Source organism: Peromyscus leucopus, chromosome 3 (genome assembly GCF_004664715.2).
Source record: "Peromyscus leucopus breed LL Stock chromosome 3, UCI_PerLeu_2.1, whole genome shotgun sequence".
Classification (NCBI taxonomy): domain Eukaryota; kingdom Metazoa; phylum Chordata; class Mammalia; order Rodentia; family Cricetidae; genus Peromyscus; species Peromyscus leucopus.
This window is the reverse complement of record NC_051065.1, coordinates 105,953,319-105,980,510: the sequence shown is the minus strand read 5'-3', so window position 1 is coordinate 105,980,510 and position 27,192 is coordinate 105,953,319. Positions and strand designations below refer to the sequence as shown.

At 46.7% G+C, this 27,192-nt stretch overlaps 1 protein-coding gene across 1 annotated transcript in view; it reads right to left on the bottom strand.

The window, feature by feature from the left end:
- The window catches only part of Txnrd3 (thioredoxin reductase 3), a 33,305-nt gene extending 30,088 nt beyond the window's left edge, over window positions 1–3,217 (bottom strand). Inside the window, exon 1 of the mRNA XM_028854427.2 lies at window positions 2,784–3,217. Within this exon, the coding sequence (XP_028710260.1) occupies window positions 2,784–2,942 (159 nt within the window). The 5' untranslated portion in view covers window positions 2,943–3,217. The remainder of the gene's footprint in view (window positions 1–2,783) is intronic.
- Window positions 3,218–27,192: the final 23,975 nt, after the last annotated feature.

Sequence of the window (27,192 nt, the reverse complement as noted above, 5' to 3'; positions counted from 1 at the left end):
TGGAAGACCGACCATCCAAACTGAAGCAGGGACTGTTAAGAGACCCTGCCTCAAGAAGAGTCTTGCTCCCTGCTAAAAACTAACTCCCCCCCCAACACACACACACACAGACACACACACAGAGACACACACATCAAGAAAGAGACCAGCACATATGAAGATCAGATTGATGGAAAGGATGGACTCCTCAGTGTATAAAACAGGAGCAGCTGAGATCATAAACAACTGGATTTTACCAATACTAACTCCCAGTGGATTAAAGAAAACAAGTGTGGAAATCATACTACAAAACTTGCAGGAGCCAAATCAGAAGAATGTGTTCATAAGTCCTAAATAAGACTTGAAAGCCACGCACCATGAAAGGGAAGTGAAGTGGGACAGGTCTCACTGTGCACAACTCACAAACCTCAATTACCAAAAGACTCAATAAAGAGTCTGGGAGATTTCCCAACATTTCCCAAAGGACTAGTATTTATAATATATAAAGAAAACCTACAAATCAGCACAACAAAAGAAAAAAACAAGAATAATGGTCTTAATGGTTCACAGGAGAAAACTCAACAGTGTCATAAGCATACAGACTTCATTAGGGAAATGAAAAATTCAAGCCACAAAGAAAGAGTATTATCTACCAGAACTACAAAAGTGAAAAACAGCAGCTGCCAGCAAGGCTGCAGAGCAAGAACTGTGACACACTCACTAGCACAGGCCAAATTGGTGTAAGCATTTGGAAACGCCCTGACTCCGTGATTGATTCCACGAAGCAATCAGCGGAAAGACACCCATCGCTTCTAGGCTTTTCAGCTAAGACCGAGTGCTACCTAGTTAAGACGGTCAGGGGTGTGCTTCTAGATGTACCCAAGGATAGGCATCAAGCCATATTGTTTTTAAGATCAAAATACTCGGCCAGTTGTGGTGGCTCATGTCTGTAATCCCAACACTTGAGAGGCTGAGGCAGGAGGATTACCACAAGTTCAATGCTAGCCTAGGGAACGTCACAGCAGTGAGAAGCAACGAAGCAGAGCTACAGGTACTACTAACACGTATGAGTCTCTAAGCAAAACTGCTGAGGGAACAACTGTAAAACAGTATGTGATTCTACTTACAAAAAGGCCCACGCAGGCCAAAAGGAACAGAGTACCGCCAGTGGTGTGTAGGCATCTAGTGACTCAGAGAAGAACAGGGAATGCGGTTACCCTGTGGGGAGGGAGGGAACACCCAGGAGTCTCCATGCTGCCAGTGTCGTTTTATTAGTTTTTAAAATGAATGTGTGTGTGTGTGTGTGTGTGTGTGTGTGTGTGTGCAGTTGCAGCTGTGGAGGCCAGAGGACAACCTCAGGTGCCATTCCAAGGAAGATGCTCTGTCTGTCCACCTTCTTTTCAATGAAGTCTCTTACTGGCCTGAAGCATACAGGTTAGGTCGTCTGGACTTACCTGCCTCTAACTTCCAGGCACTGGGGTAAAGTGTACTCCACTATGCTTATCACTTTTGAGTTCTGGGGATCGAACCTGGGTCTTAGAGCTGGCAATATTCGTTCTGTTTCTTGTGATAGGGACTCTTATAGTAGCCCAGGCTGGCATAGAATGCATGATCCTCCTGCCTCAACATCTATTTTTTTTTCTTTTAAATAGTGCTAGAAATGGAACCCATGACGGCCTTGCTTCCCCTAAGTCACACACCAGGCCCTTAACTTCCTGATAATGTTAAGTAAACATCAAAATACTGAACATCCCCATCTAGCATCTTCTTTCCAAAGGTTTGTTTCTAAGACAATGATTTTTTTTAACTCATTATATGGTAACAATGCTGAATGTCCACCTAGCCCCAAATTATGGAGTGTGCAACAGAGTTTAAACTAGCCTCGACTTAAAACCTCCTCTACCTTCATCTTAGAAGTGGAAGTCGCCCGGCGGCGGTGGCACACGCCTTTAATCCCAGCACTCAAAAAAAAAAAAAAAAAAAAAAAAAAGTGAAAATCAAGCCCTGCCTCCTTTTGAAACCTGATCAAGGAGCCAAACATGCTAATTAACAAGCATGATCTGGATCCAGCTTCAGCGAACCTCGCTATCCCTCGCTCTTCCATTTTAGTAGTGCAATTTTAAACGCTCGTTGTTGTTTTTTTTAGTTTTGATAAACTTAAGCCCATATCAGGCTGGAAGGCAAGCGTCTAGGAGTCTGCAGGTTAGGACCCGGTCGGAACAGGTAAGCAACTATGCTCAGAAACGAGAATTCAACCAGCTCCCTGAAACACGCCTAGGAAAGTGCCACAAAAGGCCTATTCCGCCCACCTTCAGGCCCCGCACACCTTCGCCCTTGTCAACTCAAGACCGCCCGCTCACTAAGCTCCACCCAGACCCCCCCATCCACTCGGTCCCTCCCACTGAACTCCACGCAGACCCTCCCCATTAGCCCCGCCCACCACCTGCCCCTACACTATGATTCCTCCCTGCCCAATGAGCACCGCCCAGACCCCCCAACGGTTCCGCCCATCAGGCGCCAACCCCTGAGCGCTGGCTTCGCCCCGCCCACTGAGCGTGCTCAGACCCGCCCTCCCCGCCCACCAGGCGCCAACCAGGGAACTCCACCTCCGCCCCGCCCACTGAGCTGGTGCCCAGACCCCCTAGATCCGGCTCACGGAACTCGCCCAGCCCCTTCACCACGCTCCTGCCGCCCGGCCCACCAGGTCCAGGGGTCCACATCCACTTCGCTCCTTCCACCAGGAACTGCTTAGACCCTGCCCATCAGGCCCGGCCCATAGCTCCGCTCCGGCCGGCCCCGCCTACCCTCGTGCTGTGTGGACAGTAACTCTTGCTGAAGATCATCACCCGGTTGCCCTCAATGAGGTCCTTCAGGCGGCGCCGCACCTCCTCGCGGGCGTCGGGGGTCTGGCGGCTCGTCCCAGGGGACGACAGGCGGGCGCGGCGGCCCGGTGGCGACGACATTAGCCCGCCGCGGACCGTGCCCAGGCGGCGGTTGGGGGCGACTGCCGCCTTCCCCAGCCCGGGCGACTTCTGCGCCCGCGGAGGCGCCGGTGGGGACGGTGGCTTCTCCAGGGCTTCGTTGTCGCTCCCGGCAGGGCCGGGCCTGTTCAGGAACCGCGACGCGAGCGGCCGCCAAGGGGACGATGCCGGCAACGCCACTGAGAACTTGAGAACGCGGCGCACCGGATAGCTGCGGGGCCACGCTCCCGCCCTCGCGACCGCACCCGCGGAGAGTGCCTGCCTATTGACCGGCCACGCCCCCCGGGCAGTTTCGCCCCACCTCCAAGGCCTTCTTAAGGCTAAGCCACGCCCCCTTAGCGCAGCCCTGTGTGCAGGTGAACCAGGCCATCTAGTGTATCCAAGCAGCAGTCCCTTGCCATTTTCAAAGGTGCGGTATCAAGCTTGTATGCTCTGCTATTCTTGAAATGATTGTTTTATCATTTTACTACCGTTTCTGCCGCCCAGAGGCCTCTCTGCTGTACCTTCTGTTCCTGATTCTCCACCAGTCTCAAGATTGGTGCTTTTCAGGAAGGTTAGATGTCTACATTTTATTTTGGGAATCATGAATAAAACCATATCTAGGAAATACAGATTTTTTTTTAAGTTTGTATTACCGAAACTGAATAAAACATCATTTCCCCATTGCAATTCAGTCTTAATATGAGATTCCTAGGTCACTACCACCCACGAACCCCCATCCCCATTCCCTGTGACATAGTCTGTTGGTTAGTTTTTGCCAACTTGGCACAAACTAGGATCACCTGGAAAGAGAGAAACTCAGTTGAGAAAATGCTTCTTTCAGATTGGCCTGTAGGCAAGCCTATGGGGTATCTTCTTGACTAATGATTGATGTGGCAGCACCCAGACCACTGTGGAGGGGTACCATGCCTTGGGCAAGTGGTCCTACATTGTAAGAAAGCAGGCTGAGCAAGCCATCAAGAGCAAGCCAGTAAGCAGCACTCCTCCATTGTTGGACCTCTGCTCCTTCTTGAGTTTTCCGACTTTCCCCGATGATGGACTGTGACTGGGGACTTGCAACCCAAATGAACCCTCTCCTCCACTAAGTTGGTTTGGGTCAGTGTTTTATCATGGCAATAGAAAGTAACTAGAGAACCCCCAACTAATGAACCCCTAAACCACCCTTGTCCAGACAAATCCTATGGGCGACATTTGGAAAGAAGGCCAGAGGGCTAACTGGCCTGCTCTTAGTCAAATAAGGACACATGATGTGCCCACGTTTTATCGACCCTCTCCCCAGGCTCAAGTTATGATGTTCTTCCTGTAAGCACCCCTTCTGAAGTTCATCTTCCTGTAAACGTAAATAAGCAAAGACACTGACTCTAATTAGTGGCCATTGTTAGTCAGACAGTTAGCTAGACTACCCTTAGCACCCGTGGTCTGGAACACTCACCAGACAGAGGACTTGAGAAAACTGCACAGCAAACATGGCTGCCTACCCCATCTGAAGGTGCAGGCTCCACTGTTTCAGACATTTATACCAGCCTTGCTGTCGCCAGCCTCAGTCCAAAATTTTCACTTGCAACCAGCCTTTTAACATGAACAATTTCACATGACTCAAATGTGTATGTACACTAAATGGATACACCAACCAAATGTTTGCTGGTAATAAGTCATAATGAATTTTATTTTTAAGAAAATCTTAGGTATCTATATAATTCCTCCATTTATTAAAGATGAGAGAAAATTTGCATTCTAATGAGATGGATGAGCTTGTTTATTTTTACATAAAACAAATACTGGCTGAAAATTTGATGCTGAAGAAGGTAGAACATTGTCGGTGTTTTTCATAATTGATCAATATTTTAATTTTCTAATTGTCAATGATGGGACTATTGCTTTGCATAAATACAAAGAATGTTTAGAGCTATCTTAGAAATGGTTGGAAATTCTGCCCTAATCCCAAGCCAACATGCATTTAACATTTTTTTATGAAACTCAAGTATGCAGCTTAAATAGCAACTTTTGGAATCAAACATTCTAACACAATACAAGTCTAAATATATACTAATTTGTTCCTTACATGCTGAGGAATGCTGGGAGGAAAATATTAAAAGTCTTTGTTTTCTGTAATTAAATCATTCATTTTTATAGCAACAAAAAAATTATTGTAGCTTTAAAAACACTGCAATGCACAACATTCCATAGTCTCCGTTCTGAGGCAAAGTGTTTCAGGCACTGTTTGTGGGCCATGTGTAGGTTTGAGGAGATGCACAGGACAACACACATGCATGTGTTGTGTGTTCAGAACCAAGGCTGCCTCGCTGAAGTCAGGTAATCCGACACTGGCAAGCCCTGCCTGGCAGAATCACCTTGGATTCATTATGTTTTGATTTTGGATTGGTTGTTGGGCTTTCAGAAAACTTTTATTGAAATTTGGTGTGTATGTGTGTGTGTGTGTGTGTGTGTGTGTGTGTGTGTGTTTGCACAAACGTGTGTGTATAGAGTGCATGTGTGACCACATGCACACAAGAGCCCACAGAGGTCAGAAGTGGTGTCAGATCTCCTGGAACTGGAGTTACAGTTTGTTTGTTGGAAGCCACCATGTACATGCTGGGAAACAAAACCAGGTCATCTGCAAGATCAGCAAGTGCTCTTAACTGCTGAGCCATCTTTCCAGCCCCCTTGAGAAACCTTTTACTGTTGTCAAATTTTTCACAACCCCACATTTTTTATTCAGCCCCATTTCGGGTCATGACCCACAGCTTGAGAACCTGGGGTCTGTTCGGTCTGCACTTATTACAGGCCTTGTGCATGCCGCCACGGCATCTCTGAGTTCATTTGTGTATCCGTTTGGTTGTGCCTGGAAGATGATCACCTCTGGCTCTTACAACCCTTCTGCCTTCTCTTCTGCATAGAGCCCCGGGAGGAAGAGTTTGCTGAAGACATCCCATTTAGAACTGAGTGCTCCAAAGTCTCTCACTCTCTGCACATTCTTGTTGTGGGCCTCTGTGTTAATTACCATCTACTGCAAGAAGAAGCTTCTCTGATGAGGGTTGAGAGATGCACTGATCTTGTGAACAGTCATATCAACATCATTAGGAGTCACTTTATTGCTATGTTCCTTTAGCAGAATGGTAGTAGTAGGTTTTCCCCTAGGTTCTGTGATCTATCTGGTCTCAGGTTCTTGGACGCTTTGGTGGTGTCAGATATGGGTTCCATCTCAAGGAGTGGGCCAATGTTGTTAAGTGGCAAGGCTGTGATTGGTACACACACAAACTGATGGCTATGATTGATCCAAATGCCCCTTCTTGGGTGACATAAGCAGGCTGCTCAGGCTCACTTGGTGAGCTGCCTGGGAGATACCCTCCTGTGCTGCCTCCCTTGGCGTTGCAGCACCAGGCTCCCCCAGAGTGGTCTTTCCTTGCCTACTCGTGGTAGTGTGGACTGAGCGGTAACATGCAGAAAGAAGCAGCTGGTGGCATCGCAGCAAGGGCTGTGGCTGCAAGGGCTGGGCAGTGTGCAGGCTGATGTGGGAGGGGGCTGGGCAGTCTGCAGGCTGAGCTGGGAGGGGGCTGGGCAGTCTGCAGGCTGAGCTGGGAGGGGGCTGGGCAGTCTGCAGGCTGAGCTGGGAGGGGGCTGGGCAGTGTGCAGGCTGAGCTGGGAGGGGGCTGGGCAGTGTGCAGGCTGAGCTGGGAGGGGGCTGGGCAGTCTGCAGGTTTAGCTGGGAGGGGGCTAGGGAAAGGGGAAGGGCAGATGGGAGGGACCTAGGGAAGGTGAAGGGCTGTTATGTTCATTACTTTCCTTGTCACTGGGACAAAAATGCCTAACAGAAGCAATTTAGGGGAAGAAGACTTTATTTTAGCTCACAGACTCGTGGCAGGGAAGGTGTGGTGGCTTTCAGGTGGCTGAAGCAGCATGCGGCTTGCTCACATCTCAGCCACCCAAGACACAGAGAGACTCCAGATGAAACTCAGGCCAGCTTACAGCCAGAAGCTCTATCCCCATAGCCCTGGGTCAGCCAGCTGTGCAACATGTCCCTAGACTGTACCAAGAGCTGGGGACCAGATGTTCAAATACACAAGCCTCTGGGAATATTTCACATCCAAACCATAACAGTGGTGGACGTAGAGAGGCCACAAGAGAAGGCAGAGAGCTGACACTGAAGGAAAGAAGGCAGTAAGGAGCCAGGAACGTAAACTGCAGCCCTAGTCACCAGAAGGGTTCCAGAGAGCTATAGGGCCAAGGGTGTCGGGCTCTGTACTGAGCTCTAACAGTGGTCAGGAGACTAGGGAGACTCAACTGCCCTCCAGACCTACACCAGAGTTGTAACAGAGGCCTCCGCCAAAGGCTGAGGAATCCACACAAGCTCTGGGTACTCTGTAATGCTAAGGGCCCCAGTATGGGTGACCTGCAGAAGGAATGTAACACTAGGGGGTGTCACCTGTGCTCCCACCTGCCTAACTGTCACCATTTCTGCTACACAGCATGGCTAGAGTTTCTCCTGGCCTGTTTATGATGTCTGTTTGGGGAGAGTGTAAGGAGCCCACGCAGTTGATGGTAATGCTCTGATTACTGTTTTTTTGGTTTTGAGATGAGCTCTTACCCAGCTGTGATGGTTAATATTCACTGCCAGCTTGAACATTTGGAATCAACCCAAGCTGCTGGGCACTCCTGTGAAGGATTTTCATGATCATAGTATTTGAAGCAGGAAGATCCACCCTAAATCTGGGCCACCTCTTCTGGTGGCAGCCCAGATCCAAGACACAGAAGAAGGAATGTTTGCTTTTTACCTGCTTGCCCTCGCTCCCACAGGCGAGTCCCTCTGTCCTGTTGCTGAGACATTCCTTTGCCAGTTTTAAAACTAACGTCTTTGAAATTCATAGGTAGACTAAAGATAACCAGCTCTCTAGGAATCCTCTAGGACTCCACGCCAGATTGGGATCGCTGAGACATCCAGCACCACAGGTTGAAAAACTCACAGATTATCGATCGGCCTCTGTGTCAGGAGACAGCTACTGTTGGGCTACTCAGACCACAGCCAGTTAGTCACTCTAATACATCCCCATCCAACATATCACTTGTCTGTCTGTCTGTCTTCATTCCATCAGTTCTGTTCCTTCAGAGGACCATGACTAATACAGCAGCCTAGGCTGGACTTGAAATTACTGGGTAGCCAAGAATGAGCCTGACCTCCAGACCCTCCCGTTTACCTCCTCCCAAGTGCTGAACTACCGAGCTCCAGCATGTTGGCTTTAATGGTTTGCTCTTTATGCCCCAGCCCCTATCCCATGTGAGCTCCATGAGGGAGGGGCTTCCTTATCTTTGGGCTCACAGCTCTAGCCCTACAGTGCCTGGCTCATCACAGGAAAGCTGTGAAAGTTTACGGAGTATTTTACCTGGATCATAAATCATCAGTGTGTACAGTACTGAAGCCGGGTGACTTTGCTTCTGCTCCTGCCGGAGTCCAGCTCCCAAAGAGGAGGTGTGGAGCTGGTGAAGGGAAGAAGGAGACTGGCATGATCTGAGGATAGCTGCCGTTTTATACATTTTCACCCCTCAAAGCCCGCACAGAATTTCCCAAAGGAAGCGGCATAAGGGAACTCCCATCACACACAGTGAGAATTACTAAAAACGAAGGTAAAAGGGTGCTGGAGAAGTGTGAGCTGCAAAGTCAAGCAGCAATGGTCGCCACGGGGTCTGTGCCATCCACCATGCGGTCCACACCACCCTCCCATCCCTATATGACAGGTCAGGACCTCAAATCCTTTTCCTCCTTATCTCGCTCATCTAGAACAAATCAGGCAGGTGGCACATAGACCTTGTGTTTAGGAGCTGCCCTCCACCCCCACCCCTGTCCAGGGCCTGTGTGACCCCATGCCATGCCTTTATTCCACAGACAATGCCGACCAGCTATGGTCAGATTTAGGATGCAGGCTTAATGACAGCACCTGTTTTCAGGAGTCAGAGCCCTTAAGAGCAGCTTCACAGAGAGGGTACGTGGGAGCTGGGGCTGACACACTGAAGGATGGCCCCTGAGTTCCATGATGCCATCACACAAGCCAAGCAGAGACAGCACAGCTGGGCACATTGGGAGTCCAAAAGCGGGCAGCAGTGAGGGAAAAATTAATGCCAACAGAGTAAGCGGGGCAGATGGCAGAGGCCCGTGACCTGTTGTATAGTCTCCAGGGAACAAATGGGAACCTAATGCAAAGAAGCGAGACCTCAGAAAGATGGCGGCCCTGTGGACTGAATAGGAGTTAGGGTTTGGGGAAAGCAAGGACCACTCTTCTTGTTACTCTGTCTTGTCTCTAGTCTCTGCTGTGGTTTGTATATAAAGTGTCCCCTCAAAATACTCATTGTTAAAGGCTCGTCCCCCAGCTGGCAGTGCTGTTGGGAAGTGACTGGAATACAAGGGTACCAACCTTTTCAGTGGCTCAATTCATTCATGAGTTCGTAGCTGCATGGAGGGAGAGGCCACGGAGGATGTGCCTTCTAAAGGTGTATCTAGTCCCCAGGCCTCTTTTGCTCTCCTCCCTTCTCCTCTCCTCTCCCACTCCCTCTCCTTCTTCTGTTCACCCCCACTGCTCTCTCTCCCCCATCTTCTTCCTGGCTACATGAGGCGAGCAGCTTTGCTCCATCTCGCATTCCCCTCATGTGGTTCTGCTTCACCATGGCCCACCGCACAAGGACCAAGCAGCCAGACTGAAGCCTCAGAAACCATGCACCAAAATAAAGTTTGCCTCCTTTAAGTGGATCGTGTTAAGTATTTTGTCACTGCTACAGTCACAAAAACGGATACTATCCGTTGAACTGTTTCCACCAGAGTTCTCTGCCTGTCATAGTTTCTACTTTACTGATGAAATTCACATGACTTTTTTTTTCAAAACCGTGAGTTTCTGCTTTGACCTGTTGGTTTCTTTGTTCCTCATACTTATTTTTATTTTTTCCCTATTTCCAAAGTTGCATTTAATTCATTTACAGCTTGTTCCCTTTTATAACACGAACACCTGCTTGGCAATAGCACGTGCTCACTGGTTTTTTCTCAACAATCTCATGCAGTGCATGAAATTGTCAAGGACAAATGCAACTGTGAGACAACATCATGCCAACTCTGGAAAAATAAAACCATTGTCCGTGTGATGAGCATCCTTCCAGCTATCCTTATAGGCCTTTAAACAATAGAAGAAGACACAGAGCTATAATTGTGATAGTGAATGTTCTCAGTCTGACAGGACCTAGAATCAGCTCAGAGACTATCCTCTGGGCATGTCTATGAGAAGCTTCCAGGTTAGGCTACCTGAGGTGGGAAGATCCCCCTCGACTGTGGGCATTGCCATTTCACGGTCCGGGGTCCGGGGCTAAACCAAAAAAGAGAGAGTGAGCCGAGCACAAGCATTTCTGCCTTCTGCTTTCCGACTGCCATGATGCTCTCCAGTCATACGGATTCCACCCTCCAGCTGAGAGCCCAGAGAAGCCCTTCCTTCCTTCCTTCCTTCCTTCCTTCCTTCCTTCCTTCCGCTGCCTTTGTCAGATATTTGATCACAGTTACACAAAAATAAAAAATACAACATCTTTTCCCAAATACAATCATTAAGGGTCCCAATGCCCACTCCATGGAGATGTTTCCAACGACTTAACTTCTTCCCACTACACCTTACCTCCAAAGGCTCCACATTTCATTAGTGCTATAGGCTGAGGAACAAGCTTCCAAGCCCTGGCCTTTGAGACACACGTAAGCTCCAAACTGTAACACCATTCTTTTCCCTTCCTACTTACGTGTCCTTTCCTTCTGTATATGCTGCTTAGGATGGATACGGCCTAATTAATCCCCTCTTATCCCTTGTAAATTCTTAATTAGTTGAAAAGAAATATATTAAAATCAGACTGTAAAGCCAAGAATACTCTGTGCACATGCAGATGGGGTTTGCCTGAGGCCAGCAGAAAGAGGAGACACGGGATATAGGGCGCTGGGGATTCGAGCAATAGCTTCGGGTTGCATGGGGTTTTTAAATGTGTAACAAAGGTACTTGAGACTTGGTTTTCCCGGTTGGTGAAAAGCTCAGTGAATATACAGAAATCTATTTAATTGTCCGCTCTAAGGCCATGAGCTGTGAGATACATGAATTATATCTTCAATCTTTAGAAAACAATAAGGAAACAAAGCAAGAATAGGGTATGAAAAATAAGTGATTAATAAAACTCAAGAAAGACTAGGGCAGATTTGAAGTAGTGTTGTAAAAACTCATTTGTATGCATTTGTAAGTACTGCAAAATTTGGAAAAGTAGTAAATGTATGCTTTTATTGTATATAGACATGTATGCATCTGTCTTTGTCTAAGAAAAGCCCTTGGCGCTGGAGAGATAGCTCAGTGGTTAAGTGCACTTCTCTTGCAGAGGACCCAGGTTTGGTTCCAGCACCCACATGATGGCTCACAACTGTCTGTAACTCTAGTCCCAGATGATCTCATGCCCTTTTCTGGCCTTTGAAGGCACCGGGCATGTATATGGTATGCATACATACATTTAGGCAAAACATGCATACACACAAAAATAATTTTTTTAAAAAAGGCAGTGTCCCCTAACATGAAACAATAGGTTAAAAGGCAGAAAACAGGAAAGTAAAGAAACCAAGAAAATCAGCCCAGAGGCCAAGGCATCTAAAGGAACCCTAGAAGCAGAGGGCAGTTTGCAGATATAAAACCACACACGCCTTCATTTTTAACAATTTATTTTTTTTTAATTATTTTTAATTCATGTGTATGAGTGTTTTGCTCACATGTGTATCTGTGCAGCATTTGCATTTCTGGTGCAGGCAGAAGCCGGAAAAGGGCATGAGACCCCCTGGAACCGAAGTTAAAAATGGTCATGAACTGAAATGTGGGTAATGGGAACTGAACCTGGGTCCTCTGCAGGAACAGCAAATGCTCTTAACTGATAAAGCCATCTCTCCAGTCTCTCCCTTTCTCTTTTTAATGTAGTTCAGTTTGGCCTAGAACTTGCTACAGGGCTTCAGATTTTCCTGCTTTGGCTTCACAGTTCCGGGGTCAAAGGCATGTGCCATCTTGTAAAACAAGTTCCCTGCTACTGAGCTACACCCCAAGCCCTGGGCCTTTGGCTTAAATGAGAGCCCCGAGGCCTACTCCAAGGGGCAAAGATGTCATTTCAGCACAAAATTCCAGCCTATCAGGGAGCATGGAACCTTCCTAAAACCTTCCAAAGCATGTGAGAACCAGAGACATGCACTCCACATCACATACTCACCAGGAATTCTGGGAGCTAGGAAAAATCAGAGTATTGCCCTCAAACGCCTGAGAGACAATCATTCTAAACACAAACATCCAGCACAAGCCAATGTTAAAAGCAAAACACAGACATTCTCAGATACAGGACTCAGCTTGACCATGCACATGTTTCCCAGTAAGTCTGTTGAGGCTGTTCATCAGCAAAATGACAAGCTGTTCCTGGAGAATGGGAGGAGCTGAGGACCACCCTCCTTAGATGACAGCCAAGTAGAAGTCACAGAGGCTGAACCCCAACTTCTGCCCATTTTCCCAGCAGCCTCTCCATGGTTTGGTGCACCCTCCGAGCTGAGAGTATTGTCTGCTACCTCTCCAGGTCCACAGAGACTCCTCGGTAGCGGAGGACTTCCTAATGCCTGGCTCCAGAAGACAGCAGGCAGACAACCAGAGGCATAGCTCTCCAGCTGGATGAACTTGAACAAGTCTAGCTGTGGAAGGGTACAGCAGGTGTGCTGGTTAGCCATTGCTGCATCACCGAGCAGTAACATTTTGTATCCACCATGCAGTGTCTCTCCTGAGTGTCGGGTGCTTCTGCTTAGCTGGGCTCTGCAGGGTCTCCCGTATCAACAGCGTGCAGTGTCCGGCAGCCTTGTGGGATGGCTGTATAGGCTCTAGCATGTCTGGAGGCTCAGTTAGGCAACTGGGCTGACTCTCTGGGCTCCGGGTATCCTCCTACCCTACCAGCCCAGCCCAGAGAGCCAAGAGAAAGAGAACATGCAGTCTTTTGAGGCCTACATTTAGAAAACTGTTTTACTTCTGCCACATTCTGTTGACCACACTGAGTCCCAAGGCTGACTCAGGTCCATCCAAGGGGTCAGAGACACAAGGAGCGTCGTAGGAGTTGCTGCACGATCATAGTGCTAAGGGCATAGGGTAGGGACAGGAAGGACAGCAAGACAGGGGCCATTTTTGCAACCATTCTGTCATGGGCAAAGATTTTTCTTTTTTCTTCTTCCTTCTTTTTAAGGTAGCACAAAGTCTCCCTTCCTCACCCTACATGAGAGTTCTGGTCTTTCCTCCCCGCAGGGCTTACACACACATGGACCACTTTATGCTGTTATGTCATTATGTTCCACATGCAGAGAGGCCCTTGGGTGGTTCCAGCGAGGCTCCCCTGAGCTGACAGATGCCTCCAGAGTAAATCCAGTTCATCGCCCACTGGAGCAGAGCACTGCAGAAGGAGATGCCTTCCGGCTGTGATGCATGGAAGCCATAGAGGGTTCAGACTGAGGCCCTCCAGGGGAGGAGGGCCCCCCCTGCCCTTCCTTCCCTGCTGGAGTCGATCCTTCCAGAAACGAGCCATCGAGGTGCAGAGGGTAATGGAAGTACCTACTCAGGCGGAAACTTAGAATGATGCCAGCTGCTCCCCTGTCTATGAAAGGAGACCTGAAGTCACCTTGGAACAGATTCGCCTTATTATCGCTGGAGTCCCCTTAAGTTGTATAAATGAGGGCATCCTCAGCCCTGCTGTTTTGAGAAAGGGTGTAGAGAGAAGCTGTTGTCTTTGGTATGGAAATGCCTGCCTGTCCAGCATCCTTAACTAGCAAAGCCAGCTAGAAGGCCATGGCAAATCTGCACAAGCACCAAGAGCCCTCAGGGGAGAAAGTGGCTTTGGATTCTGAGCCTGTGGGTTTTTTTTTTTTTTTCATGGAAGCCTGAGGGCTGTGTGGTTCACCTGAGGCTTGGGATAGGGAAGGGTGGGCAGACTCAGAGACCTAGAACCTGGGTGACATGTGGTATGCCCACTCTATGACAACCCCTGGTGCTTGGGCCTTGCATACAGACAAGAATTCATAGAAAGGGTTGTCAACTCAAGTGCTGGAAAGAACTTTGAATGACTGGGGTGTAGCTCAGTGGCAGAGTGCTTGCTTAGCATCTGCAAGGCCCTGAGTTCAATCCCCAATGCCACATCAAATGTTACTAGTGTTGATAATTACAACCTTGGACAGGAGGATTGCAGGCCTGACATTCAGGATTTGGATCAACAATAAGGGCAAGGAGACCGCCCTCTGCATGGGTGACTTTGCATGGCTCCTGGCACTTAGAAGTCAGCACACAGTTCAGCTGGCCTCACTTGGAAGCCCTGAAGCCCTCCTGTTTCCATTTCTGGCAGACAGATCCTTCTCTGCCACACCCCGTGGTGTCTCTCTGCTTCCTCATTGCAGGACACGGGGGCCTGGCATCAGTGGAAAGTTCTAGCATGAATTCAGTACATTGTGAAGCATCCTCAAAAAACTCATTTCCATTTTTAGTGACTCCCCAGGCAGGGATGAGCTTTCAGGACCAGGATTTGTAAGCCTGGCAAGCCCTTAGCTGGACAGGGGTGCCACCCTCCAAGTTGATCTCAAAACTGCGGTACTAAGACACAGTTCTCTAGGTGACCACTGGGTGGTGCCAAAGCTTCTTACGATGAAGACAAAGTAGAAAGGTAGCCCTGTTAAAAGGATACCAAGGGGCCGCTGCCGGCTGGCTTCAGCATGCGACAACCACCCAGGCGTGGTCAGTGCAGGCAGCCGGAGCAGCTCCCTGGGGAGAAGTGTTCCAGTTCAGTTGACCCCACCTCTCTGGGTCTTGTCTTCCTCTTGAATGCAGTGGGAAGGATGACATGGGTTCGCTGTGGTAGGTAAGCGTGTCCTGTGAACTACAGAGGTTGGAGCCTGCACGGGGATGAAATGAAAGAGGCAGCTCCTCAAAGCTGTCCTGGGTGGGCTGGTGAGACCCACTGTGGTGGGCAGGGTAAGTAGCTGGAAGGGTATTCCTGTAGAGGGCACCTTGACTTTAGGTTACTCAGCACTTAACATCCATATACTGCAACTTCTGATTCTCACTGAGCTGCTGCGCTCAGGCAAGGAAACCGAGGCTTGAGGTATTTGTGGCATGGTGTTGAGTGGTCAATGTGGAGGCAGAAATGTGACTGGGGAGAGACTCTGGAGACATGTACCATGGGAGAAGGCAGGGCAGGGGCAGGAGACTGACCCGCTGGTCAGCTGGTCATGTCCGAATCCCCCCCTGACAGGAATCTGAACAGGGGAGGTGCTCCCTAGGGCTGGTGTCCCAGCCCCTGAGCATCAGAGACCCAGGGCCTGGGTTGGCAGAGCCAGAGGTTTGTAACTCAAGCCGGGAGAACCAGAGCCCTAATGTTTCAGGCTGCAGTAGAGATTCGGGGGCTCCAGGTGCTTAGACTGGCAGCTCACTGCCCTGGGCTTCCCCTCCCCCAGCACTGGTTACCTGTTAAGATACTTAGCTCCCAACAGTAATGAGTGACAGCAGCAAGCAGCCACTGTGGTGGGCCCCTCTGCTTACACAGCAGCTAATGTAACTATACTTCTTGGGCCAAGATGCCAGGGCCCTCAACCCTTAGGATTTAGCAGCTCCCTTGAACCTTCCAATAAACAAGGCTGCCATCTTTTTTCAGCCTTCCCTCCCTGGTCTTTACTCCTGGCTCCCAAGTGCTCTTGGGTGAGCCTCAGACACCCTCTTACTCTGCTGGCTCCTCCCATCTCAGCTATCCTGGCTTGCTAATGATAAACATCACAAATAAGCAAAAAAAAAAAAAAAAAAAAAAAAAAAACCTTCGGGGGGGCCTTCAGAGGAGACTTTTGGGGGCCAAATGTCCCAACACCAGACCACACACTGACTCCAAAAGTGAGCTCATCAGCCTGCTCATATTGCCCAGAAGAGGGTGTGGTCAGTGTTTGCACCGGCCACCACACTCCTTCATGCAAATGAAAGACCACTGTGCAGCCATTGCATGCCTTCTGCTGAGCCTCCAGGGGAGTTCTCCCCACCATCCTGTTAGAGATCTCCAAAACTGGTGATGGCAGAAAGGTCCCTTGAACTATGGAAGCAGGGGTGGCTGGGATAGCGCCTTCCAAGCTGGACTCTGCTGTAGTCCATAGCTGCGAAGACTTGGAAGCAGTGGGGCTGTGGTGGGGGCCAGTCTGGAGGACACCAGAGGGGGTGTGCAGGCCCAGAACTCTCCACTGCAGGCAGCCAAGAACAAGGAAAAGGTCTAACAGCTGTCCCCCACCCCAGCACCTTAGCTCACTTATGGCAAAAATAAACATTAAAAGTGGTACTTAGACTAAAGCCCTACTGTTGATATTAACAGCACTTTACCAGTATTTACAATGTTCTTCTAGCCAAATGCTCATGGCAGAGTAGGGTCATTTTATGTGTTTTACCTGCAGGGAGCTGGGGGACAATATGGGACCCTTTCCAGCCCACAGCCACTGCCCTAGTACAGATGAAATGCAGTAGAGGAAAGGCTGATGCTGGCAGCCTGGGGATGCTGTTTGCATGGTTTCTGGTCTCAGCTTCCTCTTCTATCTGCATGCTGCCCCCATGGACGGGTGTGTCCATCCATGCTGCACAGAAGAGCTAACTACAGGGGATCCACAAGGCAAGGGGTAAATGTCACATGGCTAAGCTATGGAGCTGCCCTACGTGTCCATCAACAGAGGAGCAGATAAAGAAAATGTAGTGTATACACACAATGGAGTTTTCCTCAACCCTATGAATAGTTTGCAGGAAAGTGGGTGCAGCTGGACGCTGTCATTTTAAGCAGATTAACTTGGTCTCAGAAAGACAAATATCACATTGTCCCCACCCTGGTGGGTCCTACACTGTACAGACACATAAAATCACATATGAAAGTAGACATGAAACTGTCTAGGTGAATGAAGGGGACTAGAGGGAGAAGAAGGAAGGGGAGAGAAGTGGAGCGAGGGGTATGGTCAAAGCACATATATACTTGTGTGGAAAAAGTCTCATGTAACACCGAAAAATAAATAATATGTAGAAAATAGAATTTTACTTATTTATTTATTTATTTATTGCTTTTTTGAGACAGGGCTTCTCTGTGTAACAGAGCCCTGGTTGCTCACAGAGATCTGCCTGCCTCTGCCTTCTGAGTGCTGGGATTAAAGGCTGCACCACCACTACTCGGCAAAAATAGAATTTTAAATAGGAGCTGGAGAGGTGGCTCAGAGGTTAAGGACACTTGCTTTTCTTGGAGAGGACTCAGGTTCAGTTCCCAGCATCCATATTAGGTATGACTATGTCCCATCTATGACCCCAATTCCAGGAGATCCAGTGCCTTCTTCTGGCCTCTGAGGGCACTGCACACATGTCGTGCACATGCATATATGCAGGCAAAAGCATCCACATATATAAAATAAATACAAATACATCTAAGAAAAACAGTAAATTAATTTTAAAATGAACATCCTTCACTAAGGCTGAGTAGGAGAAAAGACAAGCCCTTTTGCTTTGAGAAGTAAATGCTTCAAGTTTTGGGCCTGAAGTAGATGACAGAACTCACTAGCAGCTAAGGCTGGGGCTAGAAAATTATTATATGTAAATGATCACACATACAGTGAACAGACATACACATGTCTAAGCAGTTGTACCGATTTTACACAATAAGAAAAATAAAAATAAAGAGTGAGACCAGCCGTGCCTTTGAGGTGACACCCCTCTTGCTGCTGCCCGAGCAGCTTTTGGGCTGTGACAGATCAAAGCATAGCTTTCTCGTTTTGTGGAGATGGCCGTCTCAGGGACACAGCCTGGGAAGGACAGAGCTGGCTGCAGACCTGGGCAAGAATACCCATGGTTCCTTCTCAGAGTGCTTCCCCCTTCCATTCTTCTCCCAGACACTGAATAATGGCTCCATCAACCTGGCCCAGCACATTGGCCTCTCAGATCTGGTTCTTACTTGCAGAAATCATTTTGCCTACAAGAATTTATTCTGGTGCCTCCACGGCCTCCACTGTCTACTGGTAAAGATGTAGAGTAATAGTTACTGGCCCTGAAACTGCCTTCTGCACGAGCCAGTATCTGGAGACAGCCAGAAATTGAGAGCAACTTAGGAGACCACTAATTGTCTGTTATTAAAGTCAGGGTGGCTTTGTTTATGCATTTTTCTTGCAGAGTTATTTGTGCTTCTTGTCCTGAGCCTGTGATGTACGGATCAGGTGAGGAGAATTTGCCGAGAGACTGGAATGTGCTCCTGTCTGCCTTTGTCCTTTTTCTTCTTTTTAAACAGCTGTAGGAATTAGTGTCTAAATAAAATCAACCAACAGGAAAGTGAGCACACTGCTGCTTTATAACTCTGACAGATGATAGTAACGGACCGCAAACCTGTAGCACAGAAAACCTATAAAACAGGCCTCAAAGCACAGTGCTTTTGTCAAGTTAGAATGAAGGATGTCCTGGGCTCCGGGGGAACGCAGCAGCTGGGGAGTGAGGGAGAGTTTCTCAGGTCTTACAAGCAAGATGTTTATAGCCCACAAGACTGTCAATCTGAGTTCCAAAGATGCCAAGGTGGAGCACGGAAGAAGAGCTGGAGGCTGTTTTACATACCAACTCTGGGGTTTTGATAGCCCCGAACTTACCAGGTCACAAGAACACAAATAACTCCAGACTTTCTTCCCCCTCCCTCCTTTCCTTCTGACACCTCACTTAGAGCCATGGCTTGTCTTGCCAAAAGCAAAATTAAGAAGACTTGGAAGTCTAAAAAGTGAGATGCTGTCTCTGGGCCAGCCCGGTGGGCTGACCCCCAGACCCCCATGGTTCAGCAGGGTTAGCCCATCATACCGCCTAGCGCTGACTCACCGCCTACCACCACCCTCAGAGTGGTCCATTCCAGTTCTTCACCAGCCTTGGTTCCCTCTTTCAACCACTTCTACATTGGACAACTGATCTCATTTCCTGACTCAACCCTTAGCACAACCTGAGACTCCAACAAAGCTTGACTCTCTCCTCTTCCTCTGCCCTCCACCAGGGAGGAAACCTCCACCTTGCTTGATTCCTAAGGACTCACTACCTCCCCACTGAAGTATACCAAGCTAACCTGTCAAGAAGTGCCTGGAACAGGGAAGTCCAGGAGACTTGGAAGAAAGGAGCATGGTAGGCTTACTGCCCCTACCTTAATCCTACCCATGCCCCTGTTCAGCCCATGTAGCTGTAGGTGCTGCTAACTGCACAGATCTATTTGCAAATCTACACGCTGGTTTGAAAATCTGAGCATGAGTCTTTCTGGTGACACTGTGGAACAGCTGCCGGAGTCAGTCAACAGGGGCGTGTCCCTCAGGAATCAGATCTAATATAAAGAACAGGGATCTTGAATTCAAATAAGGGATGTCTGAAGAATGCTGGTCAAGGATACTGACTTCATAAAAATACAAATTCAAAAATTTCGATTCCTTAACTAGGAAAATGGTTTAGTTGGCAGATTGAGAAGTGAAATGAATATAGCCAGAGATCAAACTGGTGACCTGAAGATGTGCTAAGGCATTATTCCAGAACAGAACATTAAAAAAAAAAAAAAAAAAAAAAAAAAAAAAAAAAAAAAAAAAGAGGCGCTGGAGAGATGGCTCAGTGGTTTCCTACACTGGCTGCTCTTGGTTCCCAGCAGCCACATGGTGGCTCTCAGCCATTTGTAACTCCAGTTCCAGGGGATCTGGTGTCCTGTAATGGGTAGCCATTCCAGCTTGGATCTGGAAGTTCCAGCCCCCATTGAGACTCTGGCAACTGTCAGAGGCGGGGCGAGGGGAGGTGCTGGAAACCCGAGAGCTGGATGGGCCAGCGCTCTCTCTGGGCCTGCGCTCTGCGCCTGGACCCTGGACAGTGGAGATTGACTGTGCAGAGCTCCAGAGAACACCGCTGGACTGCGATACACCTTCCCCAGACCCCCGCAACCTATCCATTCCTTCATTTGTAAGTCATCCACTAAATAAATCTTCCTTTTAACTACGTGGAATGACCTTTATGATTTTCCCTAATAGTGTCCTCTTCTGGCCTTTGCAGGTACTGGGCTGGATGCATACACAAATACACACATGCAGGCAAAACACTCACACACGTAAGATAAATCTTTAAAATGAAAGTATTTTATTAAGAAATAAAAGCAGGGGCTGGCGGCTGGGGCTGGGCTCAGTGGCCGAGTGCTTACCCAGCATGTGTGAGGTTGTGGGCTCTATCCCAGGGCCACAGAAGTAACTCAGTAATAAGCAAATGGGTGGCACACACCTGTAACCCCCAGACTCAGGAGGCTGAGTAAGGATGATTACATGAGTTCAGGAGTTTGAGATCAACATGGGTAACATAGTGAGGTCCCATGTCTAAGACGGAGGGAATGAGCACAAAACAGAGAGAAACTGAAAATGTCATGGCATTGAATTCTAGAAAGAGAGAGCAGATAAAATGAAGAAATTATCGCCCAAGAAGTTGTAGAAGCAATTCTCCCCGCCAGAAGAAGGTGTGAGCTCTGGGACCGATAGATTCCTCATGTGAGGAGCAGGATGACAGGGCAGTATCCTCAGGGTTCAGAGTGAAAATCATTTGGAACCTATAATTATAGACTCAGCCCATTATAAAACATTATCACTCAGAATAAAGATCTTCCAAGAATGAAAGGAACCTAACATTTCAGGACTCACAGACACTTCCCTAAAATAGACACTAGAAGGCTTCTGAAGCAAGAAGAAAAGTGATGCATAAAAGGGAGTGCAAGAAACACTAGTGACCAGATACAACAGCAGAAGTTGCCAGAACAAGTGTGGAGAGGCTGGGGGGGGGGGGCGGTCGGGTAGCTCAGTGGGATAGCATTCAGCATGTAGAAAGCCCTGGGTTCAAACCCTAGTGTTGGGGAAAAAACTTGAGCGTTAATATTTTTCAAGATGTATTTTTAATTATGTGGATGAATGTGTGTCTGTGCATGTAAGTTCAGTGGCCTTGGAGACCAGAAGAGGGTGTCAGATTCTCTGGAGCTGGAGTTAGGAACTACCAGGTGTAGTTGCTGGAAATTGAACTCAGGTCCTCTGAAAGAGTGGCAAGTGCTCTTAAATGCTGAGCCATCTCTCCAACCCGTGTTAATGATAAGGTATGAAGTTTTAAGCAATAGTATGGGTACAGCTTAGAAGGCTGACTGTGCCACAAACGCTAGACATATATGCATTCCCAGACTAGCAAGTCTGTTCCTGGGTGTGGCTCCAAAAAGAACTCGAAGATGCCTGAACTCAAAAGGTAGAGTCTGCAACATCATTTACAACACCCACAGCCTGGTACCCACACATGTTCACCAATAGGAGACCAGAAAACTCACCAAATAGTCATAACAGAGAATACCATGGGGCGGGGGCGATGAGGGGAGGGGTAAGTAGGACCATCTCACATCTGTGGGGAAGGCTCAGAGGGCTAGCAGATGTCAGATACATACATAAAATTGGAAAACAGGACTAATGAATGGCCAGTGATGAAAATCAGAATTGCAATCTGAAAGGGGATGCAACAAAACCTTTGGATGATTGAGAATGCTTTGTATTTTGACCTAGGGAGTGTTTATGTGGATGTATTCACCTTGGGAAAATTTACCAAGCCAGACACTGAAGATTTGTGTGAGGGACTCTCTCTCTCTTTCTCTGTTTGTGTGTGTGTGTGATAATTTAGTTAAAATAAAATAACTGGAACAAAAAAAAATTTAGAGACATGTTAAAGATGAAATAGAGGAAGTAAAAGTGTGCTGTCTGACTACTGGGCCAAAATAGCCACAGAATCGCTTTAAATATAACTTTATCTATTTAAAAAAGGCAAAACCCCTGAAAATTTGAAATATTGAACTATAAGAAAAGAAGAAAGAGATAACTAAAAGGCACAGTAAATGCTGGGAATATAGCTTAGGAGTAGCAGAGCACTTGCCTGACATGCACAAATCGCTAGGTTTGATCCTTAACACCACACAAAACAATACTTAGATGACTTAAAAACATACTAAATAGAAAACAGAAGTTGCATGAACAATTTCAATAATATCAGCCATTACAATATATATGAGTAGACTAAATTTGTTAACCAAAAGAAAAAGATGGTTAAATAAAAACACACCTAGTTACATGTGTGTTAGCTGGTGCACATCTACCAAAACTGAGGAGGAAAATGACATGGAAGTGATGAAAATGGCAATAAAAACAAAGGACATATGTAAATAGAATATAAAATAGAAGACAGCATCAAGGGTTACCCAGGGAACAAGAATGTTAACCTGGAACATTGTTTAAGAATCTTTATTTCCTGAGTCTGGATTTATTTCCTGACCCCTTACATGCTCTGACTGTGTACACAGAAACCTACATTTTATTTTTATTTTCCTTATTTTTTTATTTTGGGGGGAGGTGTGCTGGTTAGTTTTAAATGTGAACTTAGCACAATCTAGAATCACCTGTGAATAGTCTTAATGAGGAATTAATATAGATCAGGTTGGTCTGTGAGCATGCTTGTCAGGCACTATCTTGATTGGTAATTGGTGTAGGAAGACCCAGCTCACTGTGGGTGGAACCATTCCCTAGGCAAGGGGTCTAGACCAGTATAAGAGAGGAGAGAGCTACCTGAGAGCAAGCAAGCATGTATGTGTTTATTCTTTTTGTTCCTGACTGTGGGTGTGATGTCATCAGCTGCTTGAGATTCTGTTTTGACATTCTCAAAACCATGGACTATAACTTGGAACTGTAATCCAACCAAATTATTTTCTTCCTATGTTGCTTTCTGTCAAGAGTATTTGTCAAAGCAATAGAAATAAAACTAGGATACAAAAGGTTTGAGACATAGTCTCATGTAGCCCAGGCTGACCTTGAACCCTGATCCTCTGGCCTCTGCCTCATGAGTGCTTTGATTATAGTGTGATCTACCACACTAGCTTGGTCATCTTTAATGGAACTGCCTCTTCTTCCTAGGTTCACCTAAGTCTTAGGATCTTTCTAATCTGTCTTTTTCTTCAGTTTTACATATTTGTTACTTTCTTTATGTCAAGATGTTTCTAAGAACATGAGCACTCTCCTTTCTGTGTTGATCTTGATTTTATTCTTTTTCCAATTAAGGGGAAAACAGAAAACAACACAATTTTTAAATTTCTTTAATTGAATGCATGTCTTGTTCTTAATTTTAACTTGTCAAACCGATCATTTTATATTATTGTCTTTTAAGGTAAGTTTTGATTGGTTTGTTTTTTAAGAATTGGCAAACTTAGTTCTGCAGCATACTGAAAGACATTTTAGAAATGCAAGTGTGTGCTGAATTTTAGAAAAATCTACCAACTTAAATCACTCTTACTAGAGTCCAAGAACTACATAATTTCCTCGGAGTATAAAAATACCTTTGAAAATATTCATATATATATGCACAGTTTCATATTTTCTGAAAAAGCTTCAAACAACACATTTAGTAAAATGGCTGGAATCTAGAACATGACAACCTCAGATGCTGGTGAGGATGTGGAGTGACAGGACTGTCACTCAGTGTTAGTGGGAAGGTGAAACAGGAAGACAGTTTGGCAGCCCTGTGTCAAGACTGAGCATGCAGTTACCAGACATGATCGCAATGTATTCCTTGCTTTTACCAAGAGGAAATGAGAACTTGTGTTTACCTAAAAATATGCACACAAATGCTCACAGATACTTCATAAACACCAAGACAGAAGGTGACCAAGAAGTGATCCAGTGCGTAAATGGTTAAATAAACTCTGGCACATCCAAGCAATGGAATATCTTGTGGCTCCAAAAACAAATGAGCTATGAACCAATGGAAAGATATGAAAAAACCTAAAATACATGAGCTGACGGAAGAAGCCAACTTAAAAAGGTTGCTACAGGGCGATTCTGGCGGCATGACACACTGTGAAAGAGAAAACACTTGTGAGACAGTTTAAGGACCTATGCTGGCCAGGGCTTCTAGGAGAAGGAAGAGTGGAACAGGTGGCCCACAGCAGTCTTTGGACAGAGACACCAATGTACACACATCTTTATTCATTTGTCCAAAGCCATAGAATGCTCACCACCAAGGAAGTACTTGCATGGACTTTGGGTGACCACAATGTGTCAAACATGAGTTATTCAGTTGCATCAAACATACCTCTGTTAGCGATGGGGACCATATGGGTGCCGGGGCCTGTGTGGGAGTCAGGTAGATTGAACATCTCTGTACCTTCCAATTTTGCTACAAATCTAAAACTACTCTACAAATACAGTCTTCTTAAAGTCAGGGGTGAGGAGTCCCCAAATAAGGATTCCAGAAGATCAGGCCATGTCTTAGTTTAACAAAGGGCTTCAGAACAATAGGGTAAACAGCATCCTGGATGATGAAACAGAAGAAGCCAGTATTACCATCATGGCTCTGTCCAGCTTGTCTACTGGAGTCTAGCCAGCAGTGTACTATGTATCTTAGTTAGGGTTTTTCTTGATCTGATAAGCAATGGGAGGAAAGGGATTCTTTGGCTTATAGCTTGCAGTCCATTATCAGGGGAAGCTAAGGCAGGAACTGAAGGAGAGACCATGGAGGAATACTGCTTACTCTTGCTTAGTCTGCTTTCTTATAAAACCCAGGACCACCCCCCCAGGAGTGGTACCACCCACAGTAGGCGAGGCTCTTCCACATCTAACAACAATTTTAAAAAATACCCTACAGACTTGCCTATAGGAAATCGGATGAAGGCATTTTTTCAATTGAGGTTCTTCTTCCCAGATATGCCCAGTTTGTATCAAGTTGTCAAAAACAAAACAAAGCAAACATCAACAACAAAAAAGAACCAAAAAACAAAACAAAACAAAACAAAACAAAAAAACTAACCAGCACAGTATGGAAGAAAAATGCTGTATATACCAGAAATGAAAGGACAGAACCATCAGTAGTATCTGCAAGTATATACTACTTGGCACAATAGTAGGTGTCTACAAAGTAGATAGGTGATGATCTACCTTGGGAATGCTCAGTGGAGCCAATGGGCAAATATCAAGAAAGCTTGGCAGTGCCAGCAGGTCTATGATCAGCTTAACACTCAAGAGCTATAGCTCGGGCAGTTGGGTGGGAAGGTGCCTGACTCTCATGAGCAGGGCCCAGGGTTCCATCACCATCATCAAAGAGGAGAGATCAAGAGGCTTAATTATACACTAGCAAAAGCCAGTTAGATGAGGAAATGAACAATGAACAATAAACTCATTCTTAAAAGCAACAAATGGGGCTGAAGAGATGACTCAGTGGACCCATATTCAGTTCCCAGAACTGATGGCTCACAACTGCCTATAACTCCAGCTTTGTAGTAGAGGATTTTAAGGTGTGTTACTTTTGCTTATGTTGCATTGGTTTAACTCTGTGGAGCTGTATTACTGTGACTGTATAAAACACCTGATGGTCTAATAAAGAACTGACCAATAGCAAGGCAGGAGAAAGGATAGGCAGTGCTGGCAGGCAAAGGGAATAAATAGGAGACAGGATCGAGGAGGAGGAGCCAGAGAAGGGGAAGACATCAGGGGCCAGCCACCCAGCTACACAACCAGCAAGCCATAGAGTAAGAGTAAGATTTACAGAAGTAAGAGAATAGGAAAAGCCCAGGGCAAAAGGCAGATGGGATAATTTAAGATCAGGAAAGCTGGCTAGAAAAAAAAAAAAAAAAGTCTGGGCATTTATAATTAAGAATAAGGCTCCATGTGTGGTTTATTTGGGAGCTGGGTGGCAGGCCTCCCCAAAAAGAGCCAAACAACAACCTACAAGACAGCTTGGGGAATCAGCTTGCCCTCTTCTGGCCCCTGCAGGCATTGCACACAAACAGGCAAACACACATGCACATAAATGAAATTAAAAAAATTAAAGGCAACACATTCCTAAATACCTAATAAGAAACCCTGTCAAAAACCCTAAGATTGGCCAGGCACAGGGGTTCATGTTGCATCCCAGCAGGTGAAAGGTAGCAGGCTATGCAGGAAGACTGTCTCAAAAAGCCAAAACTAAGCTAGGCATAGTGATGCAGTCCTGTCTGGCCTCCCACTACTTGGACAGTGAAGGCAGGAGGATCAGGAGTTCAAGGCCATCCTTGGTTACATAGTGAGTTCAATGCCAGCCTAGGCTACATGAGACCTTGTCTTAAAAGCAAAGCAAAACAAAACAGCAGCAACAACAAAACAGAACCAAAAGGACAAAGCACCAACCCAGAGAGAGAGAGAGAGAGAGAGAGAAAGAGAGAGAGAGAGAGAGAGGGAGGGAGGGAGGGAGGGAGGGAGACAGAGGGATTGGTGGGGTAGGGGAGCAAAGCCGAGATCTATATAAGGAAAGCAATCAAGATGTATGGAACAGGCTTCTGTAAGAGTGAGATACACCACATCTCTCATGAATGTACCTGTGGGCCCAACAGACCCCACCTGAAATCTCAGTTAACATGTCAATCATATACGGCAAGATGATTTCTTCCTCCTAGAAGACAAATTTAATGATTAAAGTAGGTGAAATCTATAAAAAGGCAATCCACAGACAGAAGAAATATAAATAGCCAAAAATCAAATGTAAAAGACACTTAAGTTTAGATACGGTATTTTGGGAATTACAACTGAAATTGAAACACTTTTTTTTTATTATTATAAGACATAAAATTAGGTAGCAATACCTAGAGTTGGTCAAGATGTGGGGAAATGAGCATTTTCAGACTTTATTGGTTAATGGGAGTGTCCATCTAGCATTTTTGATGGAAAAAATTAGGAACATCTATGGAAGCTAAAAGAATTTATATGAATGAGCAGTTCCACTCCTCAGTTCTGTTCTTCAGCAGCTTTTCTGGGGGTAGCAAGGTTGGTGCTCATGACTATGAGCCACTAGTAAGGTAGAGAGAAGGGCATGGTGGGAGAGGACTACAGGGCCAAATCTGCCTCCTCTGACTTTCACGAGCCGCTCCTACCCAGAGGATCCTGGAGTGTAGTGCGTTCTCTCACAGCAGCCCCCGGCAGGCAGCAGGGTGGGTTGTTCTGGTGCTGTCTTGTCCTCACTGGTTACAGCTGTGTTGACATGGGCAGGTTGGTTCTTTCCTGCCCCCAAGGTTGTCATTTCTGCAATGGGGAGTCTGTAGTTTGGATCTGGAAGGCCTCCTGAAGCTTAGTTCCCAGCATGGAGCTACTGGAGGTCATGGGAACACTATG